The sequence below is a fragment of the Oreochromis aureus genome, linkage group 13, assembly GCF_013358895.1.
Source record: "Oreochromis aureus strain Israel breed Guangdong linkage group 13, ZZ_aureus, whole genome shotgun sequence".
Classification (NCBI taxonomy): Eukaryota; Metazoa; Chordata; class Actinopteri; order Cichliformes; family Cichlidae; genus Oreochromis; species Oreochromis aureus.
The window spans coordinates 4,581,297-4,603,017 of record NC_052954.1 but is presented as its reverse complement, the minus strand read 5'-3'; the positions used below and the strand labels follow the sequence as shown (position 1 = coordinate 4,603,017).

The following is a 21,721-nucleotide window of genomic DNA, read 5'->3' as shown; positions in this document are numbered from 1 at the left end:
CATTACTGTGCATAGGCAGAAAATAGCCTATCTTCATGGAAAGCTCAGAGTGTATGCACAGACAAACACATCGCCATCTAGTTAGTGTCAAGGGAGCACATATATTACCCTACTGCTGCTGCTAGTAATAAACACAAGCTATGTACTTGTGGATACCTGCACCGTTTGAGCTGTCACTAAAACAAATGTGGGCATAAACGCATTCAGAGATGGTCTGACCATCTGAACTACTTAAGTATATCTCGCTGTTACGTAAAAAGCCACATGTGACATTTGAAGACTGCAAGTACCTTCCATATTAAATAAGTCTTACATTCAAAAATGTTTAGTTGACCAGTTGTCAGTAATATTAAAGCGAGGAGGGTGGGCTGACTTTTTAAACACCTATAATGCCACAAAATTTGGCACTATGGAACTGGACTATAAGTTTAATGATTTGGTTGATTGAAAAATTCCTACTATGGCTACTATTAAATAGACTGGTGCCTGTAGCATCCCAGTACTAGAGACTAGCTTGTTGGCTTGTGAGTATCATTCATGGAGAAAATGAATGCCTTTATATAGGCTAAACTGACATATAACCACTCAAAGCAGTGAGCACTGACATTGGCTGTAGGAGGTAGAGCAGGTCACCTACTGATTGGAAGGTTGGTAGTTCGATCCCATGGGCAAGATACTAACCCCAAGTTGCTCTCTGATGCATCAGAGTATGAATGTGCGAATGTAGTTAAGACATCACTACACTTAGAGAAAGTGCTTGTGAGAATGAGTGTGACTGGGTGAATGTGGCACGTTGTATAGAGCGCTTTGAGTACTCTGGGAGAGTAGAAAAGCGCTATATAAGAATCAGTCCATTCAGCACAGACACATTAATCTACAAAGAAAGGTCTGCTATTGCTAGCCCTCCAAGTGTTAGCAGACCCCACAAGTTAAGCTGACATTGTCTGTGTTCAATCCTCTATGTAGTGCATTTCAGTGTAATTTAAAATCAAATCAGATGTTATTAAAGATGTTAAATGGCTGTAAAAAATAAAATATTTATATGTGTAATAGTTAATGGATGTGCAGCAGGTTTGGGTGATCAAAGATGGAGATGGAAATGTAGCGGGTGTATTGAGAGTGTCAGAGTGAAGAAAATGAGAGCGAGAGAGAAAGAGAACGGCAGACAGCTGGAGGAAAGTTAATGAATCAGAAAGTGCAAAGGATTGGTAGAAGGACGTAGGGGCACCTATATAGATCGTAAATAGTGGAAAGGCAGTAGGTTCAGATTACATACCTGCTGAGGTATGGAGATGTGTGCATTTTAATTAGATTGTTTAATCCTATTCTGGTGAGTGGAAGGATTTCAGAGAAATGGAGAAGTTATAGTAACAACAGCAACAGTGCTGTACAGAGCTATATATACCATGAAGATATGGCAGGGGTCAGCAACCTTTAACACCCAAAGAGCCATTTGGACCCGGTTTCCACGCAAAAGAAAACACTGGGAGCCGCAAATACTTTTTGAAATCTAAAATGAAGATAACACTGTGTTTTTTTACTTTTATGCTTCGTGTGAACATCTAAAGTAAGTAAGTAAAGTTTATTTATTAAGCGCTTTTCACAGACAGGCAGTCACAAAGCGCTGTACACAAATATTAAAATAAAAAATACAATCAATAGACATTAAACATAATGTAAAAGATCAAATGTAAATAATGTAAAGAATATACAATACGTAGATCAAAAAAAGGCTTGTTTGAACAGAAAAGTTTTTAACTGCTTTTTAAAAGAATCCACAGAGCAACTAAGGTGTGTTGCTTATGAAATCCATGAAGTGCTACAGAGAAAATTATATTTTATTTATGTAATCGACACATTTTGAACTCTTAAAGAAATATAACAAAAGGAAAGACACCCAGCTGAACTAAAATGATCCATGTAGCAAACAAAAACTGTTGTCAGCCGCCACCCTCATATCGCCTTTGGGCTTTTGGAGCCTTGACCTGACTTTTAAAAAATAATTGGAAAAAAAGCACCATGCCGCTAAAAAAAAAAAGATATTTGCAAAATTCTGCATAAATATGTATTTTACCTGGTTAATGTGTATGGCGGGGCGCGGTCTGCAGCGCTGCTGCATGCGAGTCGGACGCACCTGAGCGGCACCCGCAATCACGCCTCGCCGCCTTAAAGTCTGTGCTCTCTCTGCTGTTGTGTTGTCGGGCTGTGAGCTGAAACACTACAGCCGGCTGTATGCGTACAGCAACCGTGTGTGAAAAGTGGTCAATAAAGAGACGCTGAAAAGCATGTTCATGGAAACATCGTCGGGTCTGCCGTGGTATGTTTACAACGAGACTTCTGCTCCTGAACCTCTGCGCACAGCGTCTGCAAATCGGAGCTGTACGAAGTCACTTTCATCTTTACGCAGGACTGTAAGCTGTCATCTGTGAGGCGTGAGCGGTGTTTGTTTTTAACATAGTTCACGGTGGAGAAAAGCTGCTGACTCTTGTTCCAGATATGTTTTGTGATATTTTCTCAGCTTCACTGAACAAAAATAATGTGGATAATGTGGATCCGAAGATCCATAATTGGCCTACCTGGGGTTGAAAGCCTCGATAAATGCATGGCATTTCGGGTATACCGGCTTCTGTGAGTGTGATGCTTATTTTGAGCGATGAAAAATAATAAAATATAATTTGATTTTTATATTTCAATATCACAGTAATCTTCCAATTTAGAACTACAAGTTAAAAAAGAACTAAACACAAATAAAATACACTTCAGCTATATACTTCTAATTTATTTTCCCAAACCACCCGGAGCCGCAAATAAAGACTAAAGAGCCGCATGCGGCTCCGGAGCCGCAGGTTGCCGACCCCTGAGATATGGGAAAGCTAGGTTAAGCAGAGAGGTGATGATCAGTGAGCAGCAGTATGACTTCATGCAAAGAAAGAGCACTACAGATGTTTGCTTTTAATAGCAAACTGTGTACCCCAATAAATTTGGCACCTATGTTACTAACAATGCCACTTGACTGTCAGGAATTTAGGATTTAGGTGTGCTATAGTAGCTAAATGCTTAAATTCTGGCCTGTATACTTTTTTGTAGCATACTGTGATGATAATATATATGCTTTTTTTTGTTCAGTGAAGCTGAGAAAATATCACAAAACATATCTGGAACAAGAGGCTCCATCTTTTTTTCCTCATTAGTGTCCATTCTTGCTGAGCAACACTACAGCAGCTCTATATTTTTGTGTTTTCTTTGATCTGGTTTATCTTCACTGCTAAACTTCAGGATCCCATGTAGTTTATTTATAACAGAGTGGTAGATTCTTGAAATAATGAAAGCAGAGATGTGTATATTCCATATTGTAGTTACCGCTGGTAACAAAGAATGCTATAAATAATCTGAAATTATGATTGATATAAGGATTTTGTAGCTGACTTTTCTCCAGTGATGCCTCTGGGTCAGGGTTTAGCTGCATTATGAGCCCCCATTAATAATGCTTTACTGCACTGAAGAAGATGATCACAATGCTAAATCCCTCAATAATCAAATAATTCCCATCCATCAGCAATGGGATTTAATTTAAGTGCCTCTGAGACAGCAGGTCCTTCTGCCATCATAACAATGATTGCTCTAAATCATGTTGCATTGCATGACATTGACTTTTGGCTCTCTAAAACGATGGGACAAACACTAAGAACCAGTTAAAGATAAGAGGCTGATTGTTCCACATGAAAGACAATGATTGCTTTCATGTAAAGGACATTACTGTGCTTAGTTCTTCTGAAATCTTGATATCTAGTTGGAATATATCATGAAGATCTGACGAGGCCTGTGTTAGTGATCGGGAAACAAATTAAGTATTGTTTTAATTTGACCCTAGAGGACACAGTCCTTACAATTCAGTTCAATTCAATTTTATTTATACAGCACGAAATCGCAACAACAGTCACTTCAAGGTGCTTTATATTGTAAGGTGGACCCAACAATAACACATACAGAGAAAAACCCAACAATCAAATGACCCCCTATGAGCAAGCACTTTGGTGACAGTGGGAAGGAAAAACTCCCTTTTAACAGGAACAAACCGGCAGAACAAGGCTTAGGGAGGGGCGGGGCCATCTGCTGTGACCGGTTGGGGTGAGAGAAGGAAGACAGGATAAAAGACATGCTGTGGAAACATTACAGAAGGGCTTAATGAAAATAAGGTGAACCTAATTAATAAATGGTTGTGTTAATATGAGGGAAACTGAGTGAACAATCTGAAGGAACTGAAGATCAACATAGCAGCATAGCAGCATCAAAAGAGATTAAAACTAAAACATAGAGGAAAATACTTGGAAAACAGGGAAAAATAGAACCTGCTGTGTACAACTGCTACATGTAAAGGCCTGGTTGTTTCTGCAGAAATGGCCTAACAAAGACATTATCTTGAATTATTTCCAGAATTACTCTTGGGGAACTTGGCAAAAGAGATGAAGGAATAAAATTCACTTTGCTTCCTTAGGTATCCTATTTGTGTTAGGGATTATGAACATAAGTATTTGGTTTGCAGCAATGTAGTTTCAGGAGTAAAGCAATGCTTTATGGCAACTATAAGAGTTGGAAATCTGAGCATTGAAAAGGCGGAATTGGATGGCACTAATTTCATATTAGAGCTAATGGTACTTTTAATTATTTTGTAAATATTCCATTCTATCTAGCCTGAGACATTTGATTTCATAATTTGACGTAAAATTTGTTACCACAATGATGAAACCTACATCTGATCCTCTGTCATCTCCACAGTGAGAGAAAACACACACACAGGGTGGAAATGAGTGGTATGTCTGGATGAAGATTCAGCAAGTGAAAATGTAGGGAGATTTCACTGCCTCAATCTGAATTCCCTCTTTGGGGGGAAGGGGAAGAGGATGGGAAGTTTGGAATAGACAGTCAGTGCAAGCTAAGCCTCTACAATCTGCCCAATTTAGTGTTTGTGTGTGTAAGAGTGAGAGTCTGTCATCTGTCATCAATCCAAATGTGGTGAGACGTTTGGATTGAGTCTTATTGAATAAAAACTGTTTGACAACTAACTAGTGCATGACGCATGCTGACAGACTGACGCAGGCTGTGAGTATTTACCTTGGTGATGTGTCATAAGAGCTGTGTGCCAAGCTGAAGGTCACTGTGCTGTTCATGATCACTGTGAGTAACTGGGTAAAACAAACATGCATCTATACCTTCTTCCAATTACTTCTTATTCATTCTCTGTATAAATTACACCAGTCTTTCATTAGGTGTTTCACACATGCTACCCAAAAGTTTGGAGACATTTGAAAGTTTACTTATTTATGAAACAAAAATATTTGATTTCATTAAATATTTTTTTCTTACCAGTAAATACAGAAAATGTAGATTTATGACCTTGACTACAACTTTATTGACATTCTTTATTGCTTTCTTACTGGTGACCAAGTATCTCTATGCTTTCAGCTGGGAGCAATACCAGGCTGCAGCACATGAAAAATTATTTCACTTAGTATTATGTGTTAATCGGACTATCAGACTGCTCATTAACTGAATTCCAGGTTGTTCCGCCCCATTCTATCTTCAGCCTGTCTTCCACCAGTCCTCGCCTTCCTGATGCACAACAAAGTCTTTCAACCATAAAGAATAAAAAAAGTTTAGTAGAGGACAGACCATCTCTAAAAATGCACCGTTAACTTAAATTCAATTTTAAAACCAGGCTAACAGAGAAACACCCACCCTTTATTTCTTTCTCTCTGGTTTTGAGATGATAAATCACTGTTTGCACTGTTTTGTGGAGAGAGCGAGTTCAGGGAACTGTATGCACATCTGAGCATGTTAAATGCAGAGATGCTAACATGAAACTACAGTGGGGTTAGTAATGATATAGTGTTAATAATAATATTAACTATCTAGACTGGCAAAATATGCTTGCTGTGATCATCATCAATCCCTGGGATTGTCTATTGACACAACCCTACTGTATTACTGTCTCAACTGGAATAATGAAGGACTTTCATTTGAAACTTGTGAGAATAATCTGTTTTTGGAAACAGAAACTGTTCCACATGGAAAACTGCCAAAACAAAACAAAACAGTGCAAACAGACTAATGAGATTGGAAGAAATCTCCAATGCTTGTGTTTACGGCTAAGCAAAAGAACAAGTGCTTCAGAGTCTCAAGCTTGAGAAACAGCTAAGAAACAGATTTGGAATAATTTGGTTTTGCTAAGATATTCAAGGTCCTAAGAAATAAATTGGAGGTCTGCACATTTCATGAATATGATGCTAATTCTGTGCTTTTTCACTTTTACTCATTACTAAGTAACAAAAGTATTTGTTGAAAAAAATGTTTTTTTGCACTTAACTGAATGTTTTAACTATCAAGGGGAAAAAGTCAAGATCAAGCTAATTCAAGTTGTGGGTCTTAATAATATCTCTCCCAATATTTTCATTGTTTTTTAAAAATTAACAAATCTAGAGAAAGGACTTTGGCTGTGTCCATGTTATGAACAAATTATACACATATATTGTTTTTAATATAGATGTACTGGAACATGATATAAACATCTTTTCCGCCACACACTTTGGCGGTAAAGAATTTGCTGTCATCTCGAGTCCACTCAGATATTCATGCAAGTATAGCTGCCAGTCACAGTATAGTCACAGTATATCTACCTGTGACTGGCAGCCACTGAATAAATGCTGCATGTATAGAAAAGTTGTGACTTTGTGCATGATGTCTGGATAGTACTAGGACTGGAGCCTGGCTGAAGTGTCAAAGCAGTGGCTGTGTGGAGGGAAGCGCACCTTTTTCTCTTCTCATTCTCGCTGTCAGTCAATTCCTCTTGTGTATCATTCAGTACAGATGAATAAGCTGCATTCAAAATAAAATAGAGCTTGTTGAAAACATTACTGTAATTTCTTTCACAAACAGGTGCAACCACTTATGTGAACCCTACAAGCTGAGCTTAAAAAGAACTTCACTAGTATTCGGTTAAATTAACACGTAATCCTCAGCGATAAACCCTAAAGAGCCCAAGTGTCCTTTTTTGTTGCTAGGGAACTGCGGAGTCAGCTGTGAAACCTGCATTCATATGGCTGCTTAGTTACAGGAAAGGTTGTGGAGTTAACATACCTCAACATCACATAGCTTTACTTCAGTATAACTGTTTTTGGCTTGTTTTCAGTAAAAAAAAATAATGTTTAAGTAAAGTACAAGAACCTAAAAATTTAGCTGAAGGATGTAACAAAGTATTTGTACTTTGTTACTTCCCACCTCTGTCTAAAGCAAGAAAAGAATTTAATCACTACTTAAACTGACATATAATTAAATTGAATAACATTATCCAAGCAAAATCCCCAGATTTTTAGGGTTGTTTGTTATTTATAATAATACTAGTTTTTTGTTGGAATGTTTTTTTTCCTGCCTATTGCGCACTTTCCAACCAGCCTGTATTAGTAGGCTGCATTAGCTTGGGACAACTAGCATGCCTATAGCATCAATGCAGAGAAAGCAAGTAAGCCAGTGCTGAGCTTGTGATGACACTCTTATTTTCTGCTGTCTCTGTGCGTTATATCATAGTTTATGTTCCACTGATGAAAAGAAACAGATATGGAAGCATTTTTTCAGGAAAGGCTTATGAAGTCAAAGTAATAAGAAAGAGAGAGGAAGTGGTGTACAGTCCTGTGTGGATTCCAGTATCCACTAGGATACATTTTCCACATTATGCATATGTAAGCAGTTTTCTGTAAGAATCTATAGAGCAGTGATGTGCTTTTGTTACAGCAGCACTTTTCACGCAGACTACTTAAGATTGAACTCTTACATGTTTTTTCAGCCTTTCATGCCTTTTCTGTTTTCTGTGATTGGCAACGAGATGGAGCAGATGGGCATTGGGCCTGCTTTGATTGACAGATACCCTGACACATGGAAGTGTGGTCAGCTTGTGTCTGCTGAGCCTCAACTTTGCTAACTGGACCTCTTGACAGTCTTTGTGGTGTGAATGCCTTTTGGAACCAATGATATTGTTATAGTAGGACGGTTTGTTATTCACTTTTGTTCATTTAATGTTTATGAGTTATGATATGAGTTTATGATAACCTAACACAATACACATTGTCCAAGTATGACACTTTTGACCTAAAGCTATCCTCTGCAAGAGGCCTGTTCACCTCCATGTAAATGAAATCTCACAGTTTATTGCAAGATTTGAATTCTTTACTATGTTTCCCCTGTTTGCTACTGTTTTGTGCAAAAATCGGCTTTCTATTCTTTTTAGTTAATTATCCTAAATATCCGCTTGTATCATTAGTTGTATATGCATTTGTCCGTTTCACCTCTAAAATTTAGCACTGAGCCTGAACACACATCAAAAATTAATATATTGAAGAATTAAATATGCATAGTCTATACACTCTTGTTTATTTTTTTTCTATATTTAGAAATAAAGGCAGGGAAAAATTGCTTGAATGCAAAACCACCTGAGGGATGCCACCACATCTCAGTTTGAATTTTCCCTAATTCAAATTGAGTAAAGGTACAGGTACTCAAGCAGCATGATAGGATTTCAGCTAGCGTACTGCATGCCTGGTGATCTTCGCTAACTTCAACTATTAAGATGGCTTGTTAGCATATTGTTGGCACAAACCATTTTTAAAGATGTTGAAAACAGCTTGAAAAAAGACAGAAAAGGAAAAATGAAATAAAGAAGCTAATGTTGTCAGGTAATCACATTAACTCCCTCAGCTGGTATCCATCCAGCAGAGGTGGGTCGAGTATCCAAAAATTGTACTCAAGTAAGAGTATCATTACTTTAAAATATTATTACTCAAGTAAAAGTAAAAAGTAGTTGTCAAAAAAGTTACTCGAGTAAGAGTAAAAAAGTACTTGGTGAAAAGGCTACTCAAGTAAGAGTATCTAGCGAGTAACTGTTTGAAATGTCCGATTTTATAAATAAATGCTATCAGACAATCAAAAATAAATAAATATACAAATTTTAGTATTTTCAAAAGGAATATATGTAAAAAGATCCACAAAATAAGGCACAACAATTCTAATTTCAAGATTTCAGTTTTTCACAACGTAAAGCTTTTTCAAGCAAAACCCACAGTGAATATATTCGCATTTACAGCAGCCTCAGAGAAAACATTAGAACGAGGCAACTTCAACATAACAGACTGCAGCTGATGCGCCAGAATGTCATACTAGGGGTGGTTCTTTTAAATACAAGGAGGGATTAAGTAAATCAGAAACAAATGACAAAGAGATGCAACGGGTATAATCAGGAAAAGTTTATTCCCAAGGCAGGCAGCAGGAATAAAAAAAAACAAACAAACAAAAAAAACACATCTGTGCTAAAATTCCATAAGAATAGACATTCTAACAAAACTTATTCTGTATACTAAAATACCCTGAAGTATAGACAGTGGATTAACACAATGTAATATGTAAAAATGTAAAAACTACACTCACAAATAAACACTGAAATCAGAGTAAAACTAATTATAAAAGACAAATACAAATTTCCACTATGTGGATGTTCGTATGTGTATGGCTCACTTTACCATAAATTGTTTCTTCAGTGAAATGGTGGTTCAGCTTCAGCTGAAAGATTAATTGCCTCTGTTTTCAGTTTTGTTCAAAAAAGAATTACTTCATATAGGGAAAAATATATATCACATATGCAGGACACCTTAAACTAGTTTTTAAATTAAGCAGCAAGGAAGAACAAAGTCGGGGCTGTATCAAGACACAGGGACTAAACCCCAATTCAACCAGACCCAGAACTGATCTGGAATTAAAACAGGACTACAACAGTTCAAAATCAGGACTACTTAGGATTTAACCAAGACAGAACTAGAACCAGGACTAGATGATAGTAGCACTAAAAACCATCATAGACCTGCACTACACTTATTTTTTAATTCTACCAAAGTCCACTATTTAGATTCAGAAAAGTTTATATAATTATTTAGCCTTGTTGTGCAAACAAGCCTGCATAACTTAATAAATATAGAATTTGAAAAATAACAAACCTAAAAAGAAACACTAGGTACGAGATACATGAGTACCTATGATACGGTGATACTTTTGGTAAACAACCATTTGACTAACATGTGTGTCTCACCTGCTCTTGTTCCTCTCTCTCCTCTTTGTGCTGACATTCATCAAATATACAGTGGAAACCAGATATTCATAAACTCTTCAGATAAAAACACAAACATTTTTAATTGTAACATCAAATCAGACAGCAGTTGGCTCTCAAGGTTCTTACTGTGAAGCTGTGACCGTTTGGCAGTGAACAGGAGTCCTGCATGACTATAAAGTCTCTCACAGGCTGCAGATGCAGGAAGAGCTGTATTGACTTTGATCGACAGCTTCTTGATCTGAGGAAAGCCATGCAATAGATCCACACCTCCAGTGAATGGACATGAAAGGTACCTCTCCAGTTCCCCTGCTTCTGGCTTTCCTGACCCCATGGATCCATCATCTTCGTCGGTTAGGCTGCTGTTTGTGCTGGTCTCATCCAGCTCTGTGTCTAGGTGATGTCTGATGAAGTGGAGACCTGTTGAAAGATGTAAGGTTTTCAAAAGAATTCGGTCTGGTCATTATAGTGCTGTATACACTGCCAAGCTGCAGATGTTTGTTTGGAGCTAGCCTCCAAAAGCTGCCCATACACTGTGCGATTTTTGGCCCATTTTGAGACGATTTCTCAATCTCGCAACAGTTTTGGGGATCGGTCGTGTTTTGCCTTAATCGTGTGTGCATCGTGTAGTATACATGGGGTAACGAAAAGCAGTTAACACCTCACGACCAGCTCCCAATCATCAATCGTATGGTCGCATGATAATCAAACCAGTTTGAAATCCTGTCGCCTCTCACTGCGCACGCACAAACACAGAAATGAAAGAGAAAAGGTGGAGCAGCACGGCAGTGCAGCGTGTGATCTGGACACAAGAGATGGAGGCACAACTTGTAGGAAGAGGCAAGCTCATCCAAATGCGTGGCGTGAGAGCTGCCACCCAGGCAAATGAAAAATAGAGCTTTATCACGTTATAACGTAAAAAGTTTATTGTTCTAACAATATACCTTTCACGTTTGAACAATATAATATTTACATTGTACGAACGTGATAATTATGTATATTGTAATAACGTGATATTATATTGTACAAACATTAAAAGTATATTGTTAGAACAATAAACCTTTCATGTTATAACGTGACATAGCTCTATTTTTCTTTTGCCTGGGTGGCAGCTCTACGCTTCCGTATCTGAGGCTTTTCAATGTGGCCTCACAAAATTATCACGACTACAACAACCATGAAGAGTTGGATGGACATTGCTGCTCAATCAAAGCTGTCTGGTCAATGTTTTTCATTAGTAATTTAGCAAAGTTGATGGTGTGTGTGTCTGTGTGAGTGAAAGACAGAGAGGGAGAGCGAGGGACAGATTTTGTATGTTAAGCTTCATGTTATGGACGCACAGTTTGAGCACTCAGGTCGCATCAGAGCATCAGGCCGTATAGTGTGAGACCCTGCATCGTGACCTATGAACTTCTAACCCCTGCGATGTAATTGTAAAGTTTGAGCAGGAGCGGAATAACGCGACTGAAAAAAATCGCACAGTGTTTGCCCAGCTTAATGCAGACTGTTTAAACTAAACAAGCTGCTGTTTCACATAATAAACCCTGTCAGCCGCAGTATTGCCTTCTGTTTTAAGAGTTAAAGCAGTAGAGACGAGCTGTTTACATGTGCGTTGAACTCCAGCGTCATTAACCAGGCTAGCTGTTAGCTTATAGCTCACGCTAGCTAACCAGCGAGCAGTTAAAAAGACAGCTGAAGCTGCACAAAATACCCACAAACTTATCTCACTACAACGTAGCGCCGGAAATATGACTCGCAGCTCGAGCTCGACACAACTGCTGTAACATAAGACCGACATCCAGCTAACCACAGCTAAAAAGATATTTAGAGAAAACTTACCGTTTCCTCAGGTCACACGAGTTGAGTTGTTTCACACTGAAAAGTTGGTTTGTTTTGGCTCTCATTGAAGACACCGACACTGCAGACATAGCTGTTCTTTTGTGCTGCTTTTATGCGAAACATTCTTTGTATGTGAGGCCAAAGGTGTTCATCCTCTTCAGCTCTAGCGTAGACTCTGCCATCATATTTCTTCTTTCCGTGTGTCGCTACTTTGAAACGCTTGGGCCGCTCTGCCCGCCACGGTTTCAAACTGGTCATGTGACTGTATGGCCACGTCTCATTGGTAAAAAAGTTACCGGAAACTCCACTGACGGCATGTTATCTAATGTGTTAAACTATTTTTTTTTTAAAAGTAACGAGTCGAATTTTGCAAATGTAGCGGAGTAAAAGTACCGTTTCTTCTTCATAAATGTACTCAAGTAAAAGTAAAAAGTATCGTGCAAAAAAGGTACTTAAAAAGTACATTTTTTTCAAAAACTTACTCAAGTAAATGTAACGGAGTAAATGTAGCTCGTTACTACCCACCTCTGCCATCCAGTAGCCCAAATTTCAAATTTCATTTCTTGTAAATGATATTTGTGTTTGCCAGAATTTGGCTGTATTTGTGGTGGTAGCAGGAATGTGTGTGCAACAGGAGGCACACCACTGAAGTCTTAAATACAATAGAATACGAATTAGTACTGGAAGAGCTTTAGCTTCACTGCAGCTCTGATCTGCAGTTAGTGATAGTATTTCTTCTGACTTGGTTGCAGTTATTTCTTCTGACTTGGTTGCAGTTGGGGTTCTTTCTATGATGCACTGAGCATTTTTTTATCAGCTCACCCCTTTTCATTGCCTTTGCTCTCAAATCTCAATATGCCATAGTTTGTGTTTTGTCCTGTGCTCTGCTTTTTCCTCTCTCTTTCTCCTCAGTGGTTGTTAGCCTGGCGCTGCTGGCTATCGCTTCCTGTTAAAACTGAATTCTTCTCAATTCTCAAGTTCTCATAGGGCAAACACTATGAAAAAGCACTTGAATCACTGGGATTCTCTGACTGATATTTTCCTTACAATAAAAGCATCTTAATCCAGATGCTGTGGTGAATTATTGCTATTTGAATAAAACTGGATTGAACTGAAATGAAAAAGGTTGATGGTTTGGGATTTCCATAACAGCAACCTGATCAGCCTACTGATAGGAAAACAGAGTTACTCATCAGCAGCAACTGAACTTTCAAAAGAAAAGTGAGAGATTTGTCCATTTGTAAATGAAGGTGTTTTTTTCTTATATGAATGAAAAAAAATAGTTTGTTAAATATCGGCTGACCCAAGTTAAATCTGTGGGTGGTAAATATGATAAATATGTTGGTTACTCTTCAACTTCATCAAGTAGAGGAATAACCATAGTAACCATAATTGAACTCCATAGTTCAGATTAAACAGTGCATATTTGACTAAGGTGTAGCTTTTAGCGTTTACGTTTTGCACATATTCCATACTGATACATACTGCATTTCTCTATGGTTCTCCAGCTGCACCGTGGCACACAAACAGGCACTTTAAATTCAAATTGTATTTGTCACACACACAACCATACACAGTATGACATGAGGTGAAATGCTTATTGCTGTGCAATGCCCGACCATTAAATGACAGTAAGAATTGACAGTAATATTTACAGATTTATAGATTACTACAAAAATTTACAAATTTTAACTTAGAAATTTACAGTAAAAATGTGCAAATAACAGTTTACATAAAAAATGATTAATAAAAAGAAATTATAAATTATAAGGGGTGTGCAAAAAGAAAAACCAGAGTGCATGTGGAGATGTGATATGTGTGGGAGAGTTCAGTCCTACACCTGGTTCAGGGCCCGAATAGCCTGGGGAAGATGCTCCTTCTTCAGGGTCATTAATATGGGCAAAAAAATCCTCAGACATCCTCTTCTCTCCCTGAAGGACCTGTACAGCACTCGCTGTCTCAAGTGGGCACACAGCATCTTACTGCACACACCCAGGACACCGACTGCTGCCGTCTAGCAGGAGAATCGGGTTGCTGAGGTTGCAGACAAACAGACTCAAGGACAGCTTTTACAACAGGGCAATAACCCCAATCAATGATAACAGCCGACCTGATTGGCTTCTCCCTGGACTTTTTGGGGGGCAATCATGTGGAATAAACATTCATTCTTTAATTTATTATTCATACCTTTTTTGCACTTTTTATCCACTTTAAAGTTTACTGTGTTGTGTTTTGTTGTGTTTAGCTGTGCTTAGTGCCGATGTGGGACAATTTTGCAATTTCTTTATCTTATCTTATATTTCGAACACACAAACATACTGTCAGGGTCCTGGGTCTCCTGACCCAGCGTGTTTAGTTCTTCATGGTTTTTGTATTATCGTACTTGTGAGTTATTCTATGGTTTCTAGTTTTGATCCCTTGCCCTTCATGTTTCTGTGTCCCCCCGGTTCTGTGTAAGTCTGTGTCTTTGCATGTTTGAGTTTCTTGTTTTCTGTCACTCTGTATTGTGAATTATGTTCTCATAGTTGGTCTTTTGTTACTCCCTCGAGTTTAGTTTCTTGTGTTCCAAGCTTAGTATTTCCCTCTGTGTAATAGGGCATAAGACCTCTGCCTTATGGTTTATGTCTCCGTGTTTCTTAGTTGCTGTCTCCACTGTGCCAAGTTTGTGTCTCTGTGTCATACTTCCTGTTTTACTTTGAAGGTCCGTGTCTTATGTGAATGTGTCCTGCTTTGCTTCCTTGTCTCGTCAGTCCTGATTTCTCCCAGCTGTGCTTTCCTTCTGTGTCTCATTCCCCTCATTACTTCCCAGTGTACTTAAACCCTGTGTTTCTCTGAGTCGGTGTCGTGTCGTCCCTCAAGCTGTGTGTTTCCTCGTGTGCCTCTATTCCAAGTGTAAGTTTATATCTTTCCTGTGTGGTTTAGTTTTGTATGCTTTTCCTCTGTCAGCAAATAAAGCTGAGTTTTTGAGTTCATCCCTCGAGTCTGAGTGCCTGCATCTTGGGTCCAACTCCTGCCTGCCACACAGCGTTTCATGACACATACGAGTGGTATCAATCTCCTCATCTTAGTCTTGGAAACCAAATGAGGATGCATCAGTTTAAAACTGTTCAATTCAATTCAATTCAATTTTATTTATATAGCGCCAAATCACGACAGAAGTCACCTCAAGGCGCTTTATATTGTACAGTAGATCGCACAATAATGTTGAACTGTTGAACTATTAGCTAAATCTTTGATAGTTGCTAAGGAACTATAGGCTAAATAGCTCACTTGATTACCTTCAAATTATAACAAATGTAGATTCAGCCATCCAGATTTAGCTCATGGGGGTTATTTACTTTTGTTATTTGCATGTAAAATTTGATTTGTTTTGCGTGGGTGGAGTTGATTTCCCAGATGTAAACATACTTGACACCGGAATGAATTTAGCTGTTCATCTACAGCATCTCCCTTATGCATTTTATGACGCAGGCTGACAGATCTCCTCTATTTTCACATAAAAACCTTGCCTGTAAAGGTTTACTATATATTACACAGAATATGGGGACCTCTTTTATTAGAAAGTGTGTCAGGAAAGTGAAAAGGCCTGGGAACAGCTGGAAATATCATTAAGGGTTGAACTGAAAGTCTGTTGGATGATGGGATGGCACAATTGTGAAATCAGGAGTTCACACAAAAATGTGTAATTTTACAGACACACAATGATGAGGCACACGGGCAGGTCAGCAAAGTGATGGCAAAGTTCAACAGAAGCTGGGAGCTTGCTTTTGCATGTGCAAGTTCAATTTATATGTGTAGCTTGTGTAATTGAAAGTTTGCAAATGTACTCGTGCGCATGTGCGTGTGTGTGTGTGAGATCAGAGGTCCTGTGTTAAGGACAGGCCTGCTAAGTAGGCCAACAGCTGCTTCCCTGGCAATTCATCTCCAGTCAGCTTTGAAGCCTGCTTTTTCCTCTTATTATTTCAAAACAGGCACATTTGGCATATTAATTGAGCTTTCTTTTGTATTCTGGTACACTGACCATCGCACACATCATTTTTACTTGACGCATTTTTATGCAAACACATTTAACATCCCTTTGTAGATACAAGCATCTGAGAAATAAAAGTGTCCAGGTGTTAGTTCCAAGGCTGGTTTATCTATTATGTATTCAAATAAATGCAACATAGTCACCACCTGCGTGTGTGCGTGTGCGTTTGTGCGTGTGTGTGTGTGTGGTAGAGTGGGTGGGCGCATTGCAGAAATTACAAACGCTGCCGTGCTATGCACCTATCGGATGTGTGTGTTTTTGTGCTCTTTGATGGTGGACAAAAGGCCAGTTCTCCCTGATCACTCATTTCTTCTCTCTCTTTGCTCTTGTTTTTTTCTAACTCATTTTTCCATCTCTTCTTAACAAAAACTGAAAAATAAACCACAGAGTAAAATACTGAACAGTGGCACAAACACGTGCACACACACTATCCCTCTTTTTGTCCATCACTCTTCATGGCGCATGCAGCGAAGTGCATTCAAGCGAAGCAGAGCACACAGCTGTGAACCAGCCCAGGGGCTTGTCCTCTCTCTCTTTTTCTTTCTCCCTTTCAGTGCATGTGTGTGTGTCTTGACAGCTTGGACCACTGGGACACAACCAGAGGTGTAAGCAGGTCAACAAAGGAATGAGGGCACTCTCAGTGCATGAGAAACAATCAGAGAGTAGCACCGTTGAATCAAAGAACTGTCCGTGCTTGCTGTTTAATTAGAATATTCATCATCCTCACACACACATGGGTACACACAAACTGAGTGGTTAATCTGTGTTAGAGAGTTGATAGATGACCACAGTCAGCGGTCAGCCTTTCTTCCTCCCTACAGCTGCCGTGCCACATGCTCACTTGGAGTGGTGAAGCACATGCAGCAGGCCTCCAGTGTAAGCATGGTAAACTGCCGGAAATACTGGTTATATAATCACAGCATGTGTTCACTGTCACTGTGGTCTGGGCAAAATCTCCTGTTTACACAGGACAAACCACCACATCTGCATTTGGTCATCTTCTCTGTCAATATTCCACCTGCACTGTCCAGCTTTGATGAGTGCAGCAGCGCTAAGGGTTTTGGTTCAATAGCTGTTTAACCCAAGTCCACTTAATATATGAACATCCTCCCACATACCTCATCGAATACTATTAACCTCAAGTGAGCTCACAGGTGTGGTTAGTTTTACGGGTGATTTACGAAAGTTGTTGAAACTGTTTTCTGAACACAGGCGCAGCTGATTCATTTCAATATCAAGCTGGGCCAGTCACAAAAATCTGTTACATGCAGTCTTATCACTGCACTGTCCTTGTAAATACAGTATTTTTTTTTACAGCAAAACCCAGTTTGTACTGGCACAGCGTGCCAGTAAGGCACGCTAAGGTTTGGGTCGGTTGTTGGGTTTTCAAATTTACAACAGTTTGGAGTTCCGGAAAAAGCATTTAATGGTAAAACTTTAAGAGAGTCTTGATTTGAACTACAGTATCTTCTCATTTCTGATAAAATATCAGTGTAGCATGTGCCTAAAAACAACCCTAACCTATCTAGTGCTGACTTCGTGGATGTTACAAGTTTACATTTAGCGTCCATGATTTGTATGTAACTAAAGCTACAAGTAACTAATGTAAATGAAAATTCCCTGGCATTTATATATCAATGAGCGCAATGTTTGTGTTTGAGGTCTAGGAAGTCATCTTTTAATCTCTTCAGACAGAGCTGACCTTGTCTTGGGCAAATTACCTCTATGACTACAGCATAAGATTCACGAGTGATTTGGTTAATAGTTTTTTTCCCCTCCTCCTCGGTGTAATTATGTGTCTGGTAGACAGTGACAATATTTGGCATGGCTGGCTCTGTTCCTGACTGACTGGCACGTATTTGAGTAACAGAAACACAATTAGTCACAACTCAAGACAGGGATAAGAACCAGTTTTTGCAGTCATTATATCACTGTGTAATTTATTGCTGACTGTGGAAGCATAGCGTGACTCTTACCTGTATGTATTCAAAATTTAAAAGAGAATGAAGGAGGACTGACATGAGGGAAAACACTCATATGATCATTGAGGAGATTCAGTGTGAGGAGATACATTTTTTCACTGCGTGTGCATGTATGTACAACAATTACTAATCTTAACCAAGAATATCCAGTTTCTGATGATTTCTGCTGGTTTATTTTTTACAGCTCTGATATCTGCTGGCTGCTGCACCAACTCATGTAGGAGTGTCAAACTTTGGGACAGGTGAGTCTCACACACTCACACACACACACACACACACACACACACACACACACACACACACACACACACACACACACACACACACACACACACACACACACACACACAGGTGAGTCTCTGTCTCTGACATACACACACACATCTGACGCATCTGATAAAGATGGCAGTGATACTGTACTCATGAAAACATGCAAGAGAACTGGAAGAATACTACGCGAGTTACTAAACCTCTTAGCGTGCAGGTCCAAATGGAATTCTTATCTTTTATATATTATATCTGAACTTTTTATATTATTTTATATTATGTCATATTTAGAAGATATGTTTAAATCACTATGTGGTGGAGCTGTTTTTAACGTAAGTCCGGTGAGCAAAATACTTTTGAGTGTTAAGACTTTATCACAAGTGACCTTAATGCGGAAAAAGTTTTGTGATCTTTATTTATTTATTTCAGTTATCTTAACTGTCATTATATCTAATGAACAGGTTTGTGAGTAACTCTGTACCAATCTGATGTTTTCCAGTTCCAGTGTGTTGGAACACAGATCAACACAGATCTGCCAATACTACAGTGCCAATACCAGTGTTCAGTTTCTGATAATCATTTATCAGATCATTTGTAAGGCAACATCATTACTTTCTCATTTAAAATGTAACATAAAATATATCCAAACATATACATTTGGTAAACAGGTGTTTAGTAATTAACTAACAAATGATAAAATCAAATGATTAAAGGAAATAAAAGTTTAGCTCAGTTTATGAGTTGATGGATGCAGTTCTCATTTACAGTCAAATTAGCTCCACCTTTCCCTGCTCTCAGGTGGAGTGTATGGCTCATTTTCTTGTCCTTTGATTGTGCTTGAATAAATAATTCTTTAAAAAATGCAAAAACTACTCATATAATTCTGATAGGCTAGGGTTGGAATAAGGGTAGAAGTTAGTCATCACAAATGATGACTTACACATACCAGGATAATATTTATATTTGATGAGAACATATTATTTTACTTAAGTGAAATGAGATGTGAGTGTTACACCAAATATAACAAGAGTGAGAACAAGCAAGACGATTTGACAGAAAAGCATTGTTATTGAGACAGAATTAGTCTGATGTTCAGTTGAAATACTGGATTTGTAAATTATTATCTACAAGAGTACAGTATTGTAATCGAATCCAGAAACGATCAAATTTGGCAACCCCTTTGAATTCATTCAGTCAGGAATGTGTAAAAACCCGATAAATTCAGAGAGAACAGAGAATGTAAATCCTCTTCAGGTTATGAAAATCTGGAAAAACATGGAAACATTGGTAGCTGAAGTGCTTACATAAGGAGCCATCTTGGGCAACTGATAGTGTTGGAAAAGGCAAATTGTGTGTGTGAGAGAGGTCACCCTTGTGTAACCCCTGCTTTAATGCATCAACTGAGTGATGGGACTTGGTTAATATTTAATGTTGAAGAAGTTCCTAATGGATGAATAAATCAACCTTCATCTTTACCTGGAGTTGACAGATTTCTGCATTCTGAACTCAGAAGCTACACACACACACACACACACACACACACACACACACACACACACACACACACAAATGACAATACATTTTTTGTTTCTTTCCTGTCTTTCAGCTTTGATGCTTCCTGACCATGACACGCCTCTTGATGAGATGCTGCTGTGACAACACGCACCCCAGAGAGAGCAGAAGGGACAAGAGGATCGATACATAACCGGTCGCATAAATGATCAGGCCAATCAAAACTTCGCAGTGAACAGCGACAACAAACACAAATAAATACTTCCTCTGCCTTTTCTGCTGTTGCTGCTACTGATGCTGCTATGCATTTACTGAGGACCACCAGAAAAGACGAATGTCATTGTTCAGATGGGCGAAGATTTGTCCCTGCATTGCCAAAAGGAACAGAAGAAAACAAAACAACTGAGAATCTGCGGTTGCCAATTATAAAGCCCTACCTCTTTGGAAAGACAGAGCCCTTATGGATAAAATAAGTTATATATGAAGAGTAGTTGTTCCTGGTAACAGTCAAGGATACATTCCTGTCTCTTCACTTTCACACCTGTGAGCATTTGAAATTAAAATGTGTGAAAACGCAGTTTTAGGTAATGGTAACTACTTTTAGAAAGTAATTGTGGATCTGGAATTGAAGCACAAAAAGTTTACTTTATCCTCTCAACATCTGTTAGATTACCAGTGACAAGTTTGCGGTTAGTATTAGGTTCATGTCTACTCTTTGAAATTGAAAATCTTAAAACCGTTAGACCAAAATGCATGTAAAAGAACTGATTTGAAAAGCAATATTTCCTAGTTTATGAAACTATGCTTATTTAGCATGTGGCTTAAACCTAATTATAACATTTTCCTCATTTCGTTCACCTGGTGGATAATTTTGATAGTCTTGGCCATAATTGTTAGAAATTATATTTCTATTCACTACAGAATTTCTCAAAATGTAAGACAGGAAACTAATTTGACAATTGGCAGTCACAAAGGATGGGACAAGCCACTTTCGTTTTTGAGTTAGTTAGTTGTTACTACATACATCTACTGAGGCACGACCACAGTGTGCAGTATTAGAGCCTACCATGTGTATGCCCTGACTAAAAAATATATAGAAAAAACATATGTACCTATAATTATATACACACATGTAATAAAGAATACACATAAAACACTAAAAATACATATAACTACAAAAAGTAATAAAAGCAAAAATAGAGTAAAAAAAATACATCATAACATCAACACTCAGGTGATGGGGACAAAATATGGTCTCTGTAGGGGCCCCAAAATGTGATTGTAAACATGCTTTTGTCCCCACACAATGAGTATTAAATACACACACACACACACACACACACACACACAAAATAATGCAGTAAAAACTCTTGCAAACTCTTGCAGTAAGTCACATTAATTTCCTGTGAATTTGTTTTAAATGTACCTATTCTTCCTTTCCTTTGTTATTGTTACAATTGTGGACACATATATTAAATACATATAAGTTTTAGATAATGAGGTCAGTGAATGAACAAATAATTCAAAAGCTCAGTGTTCAGACTGATTTTCTTTTTCACTTTCACTTTTTTTCTACTCCTGGCCACCACAGGTGCCATTCAAACTCATTTCTTTAAAGGAATACAATCTTTAAAAGGGTTTAAGGCCCCATTCACACATGCCCAGAGAATGTTTGGAAGCTGCTGGCAATCACCAGTCGATATGAAAAGACGTGTTTTCCTGACCAGTTGGTGAGCGGTTGTGGAAGTTGCTGACTGTTGCTAGCCCTAGAGACTGGTCAGTGACCTTGTGACAACCATCACCCATAGTTTTCATGGAAGCTACTGACTTGTCTGCAAAAACTCACCAACTACTTGTTCATCTGTAGTGAAACTGTGAAAAAAGCAGCTCAAAGTGGAAACACAAACCATTTACCTTCAAATATAAAAGATGGATGTAGTTCTTGGT

General features: G+C 38.4%; 1 protein-coding gene across 1 annotated transcript in view; it reads left to right on the top strand.

Moving 5' to 3' along the window:
- Positions 1-20,514, top strand: part of LOC116311227 (coiled-coil domain-containing protein 85A-like) — a 36,351-nt gene extending 15,837 nt beyond the window's left edge. Inside the window, exons 3-4 of the mRNA XM_039621438.1 lie at positions 18,180-18,237; positions 19,869-20,514. Of these exons, the coding sequence (XP_039477372.1) occupies positions 18,180-18,237; positions 19,869-19,884 (74 nt within the window). The 3' untranslated portion in view covers positions 19,885-20,514. The remainder of the gene's footprint in view (positions 1-18,179; positions 18,238-19,868) is intronic.
- Positions 20,515-21,721: the final 1,207 nt, after the last annotated feature.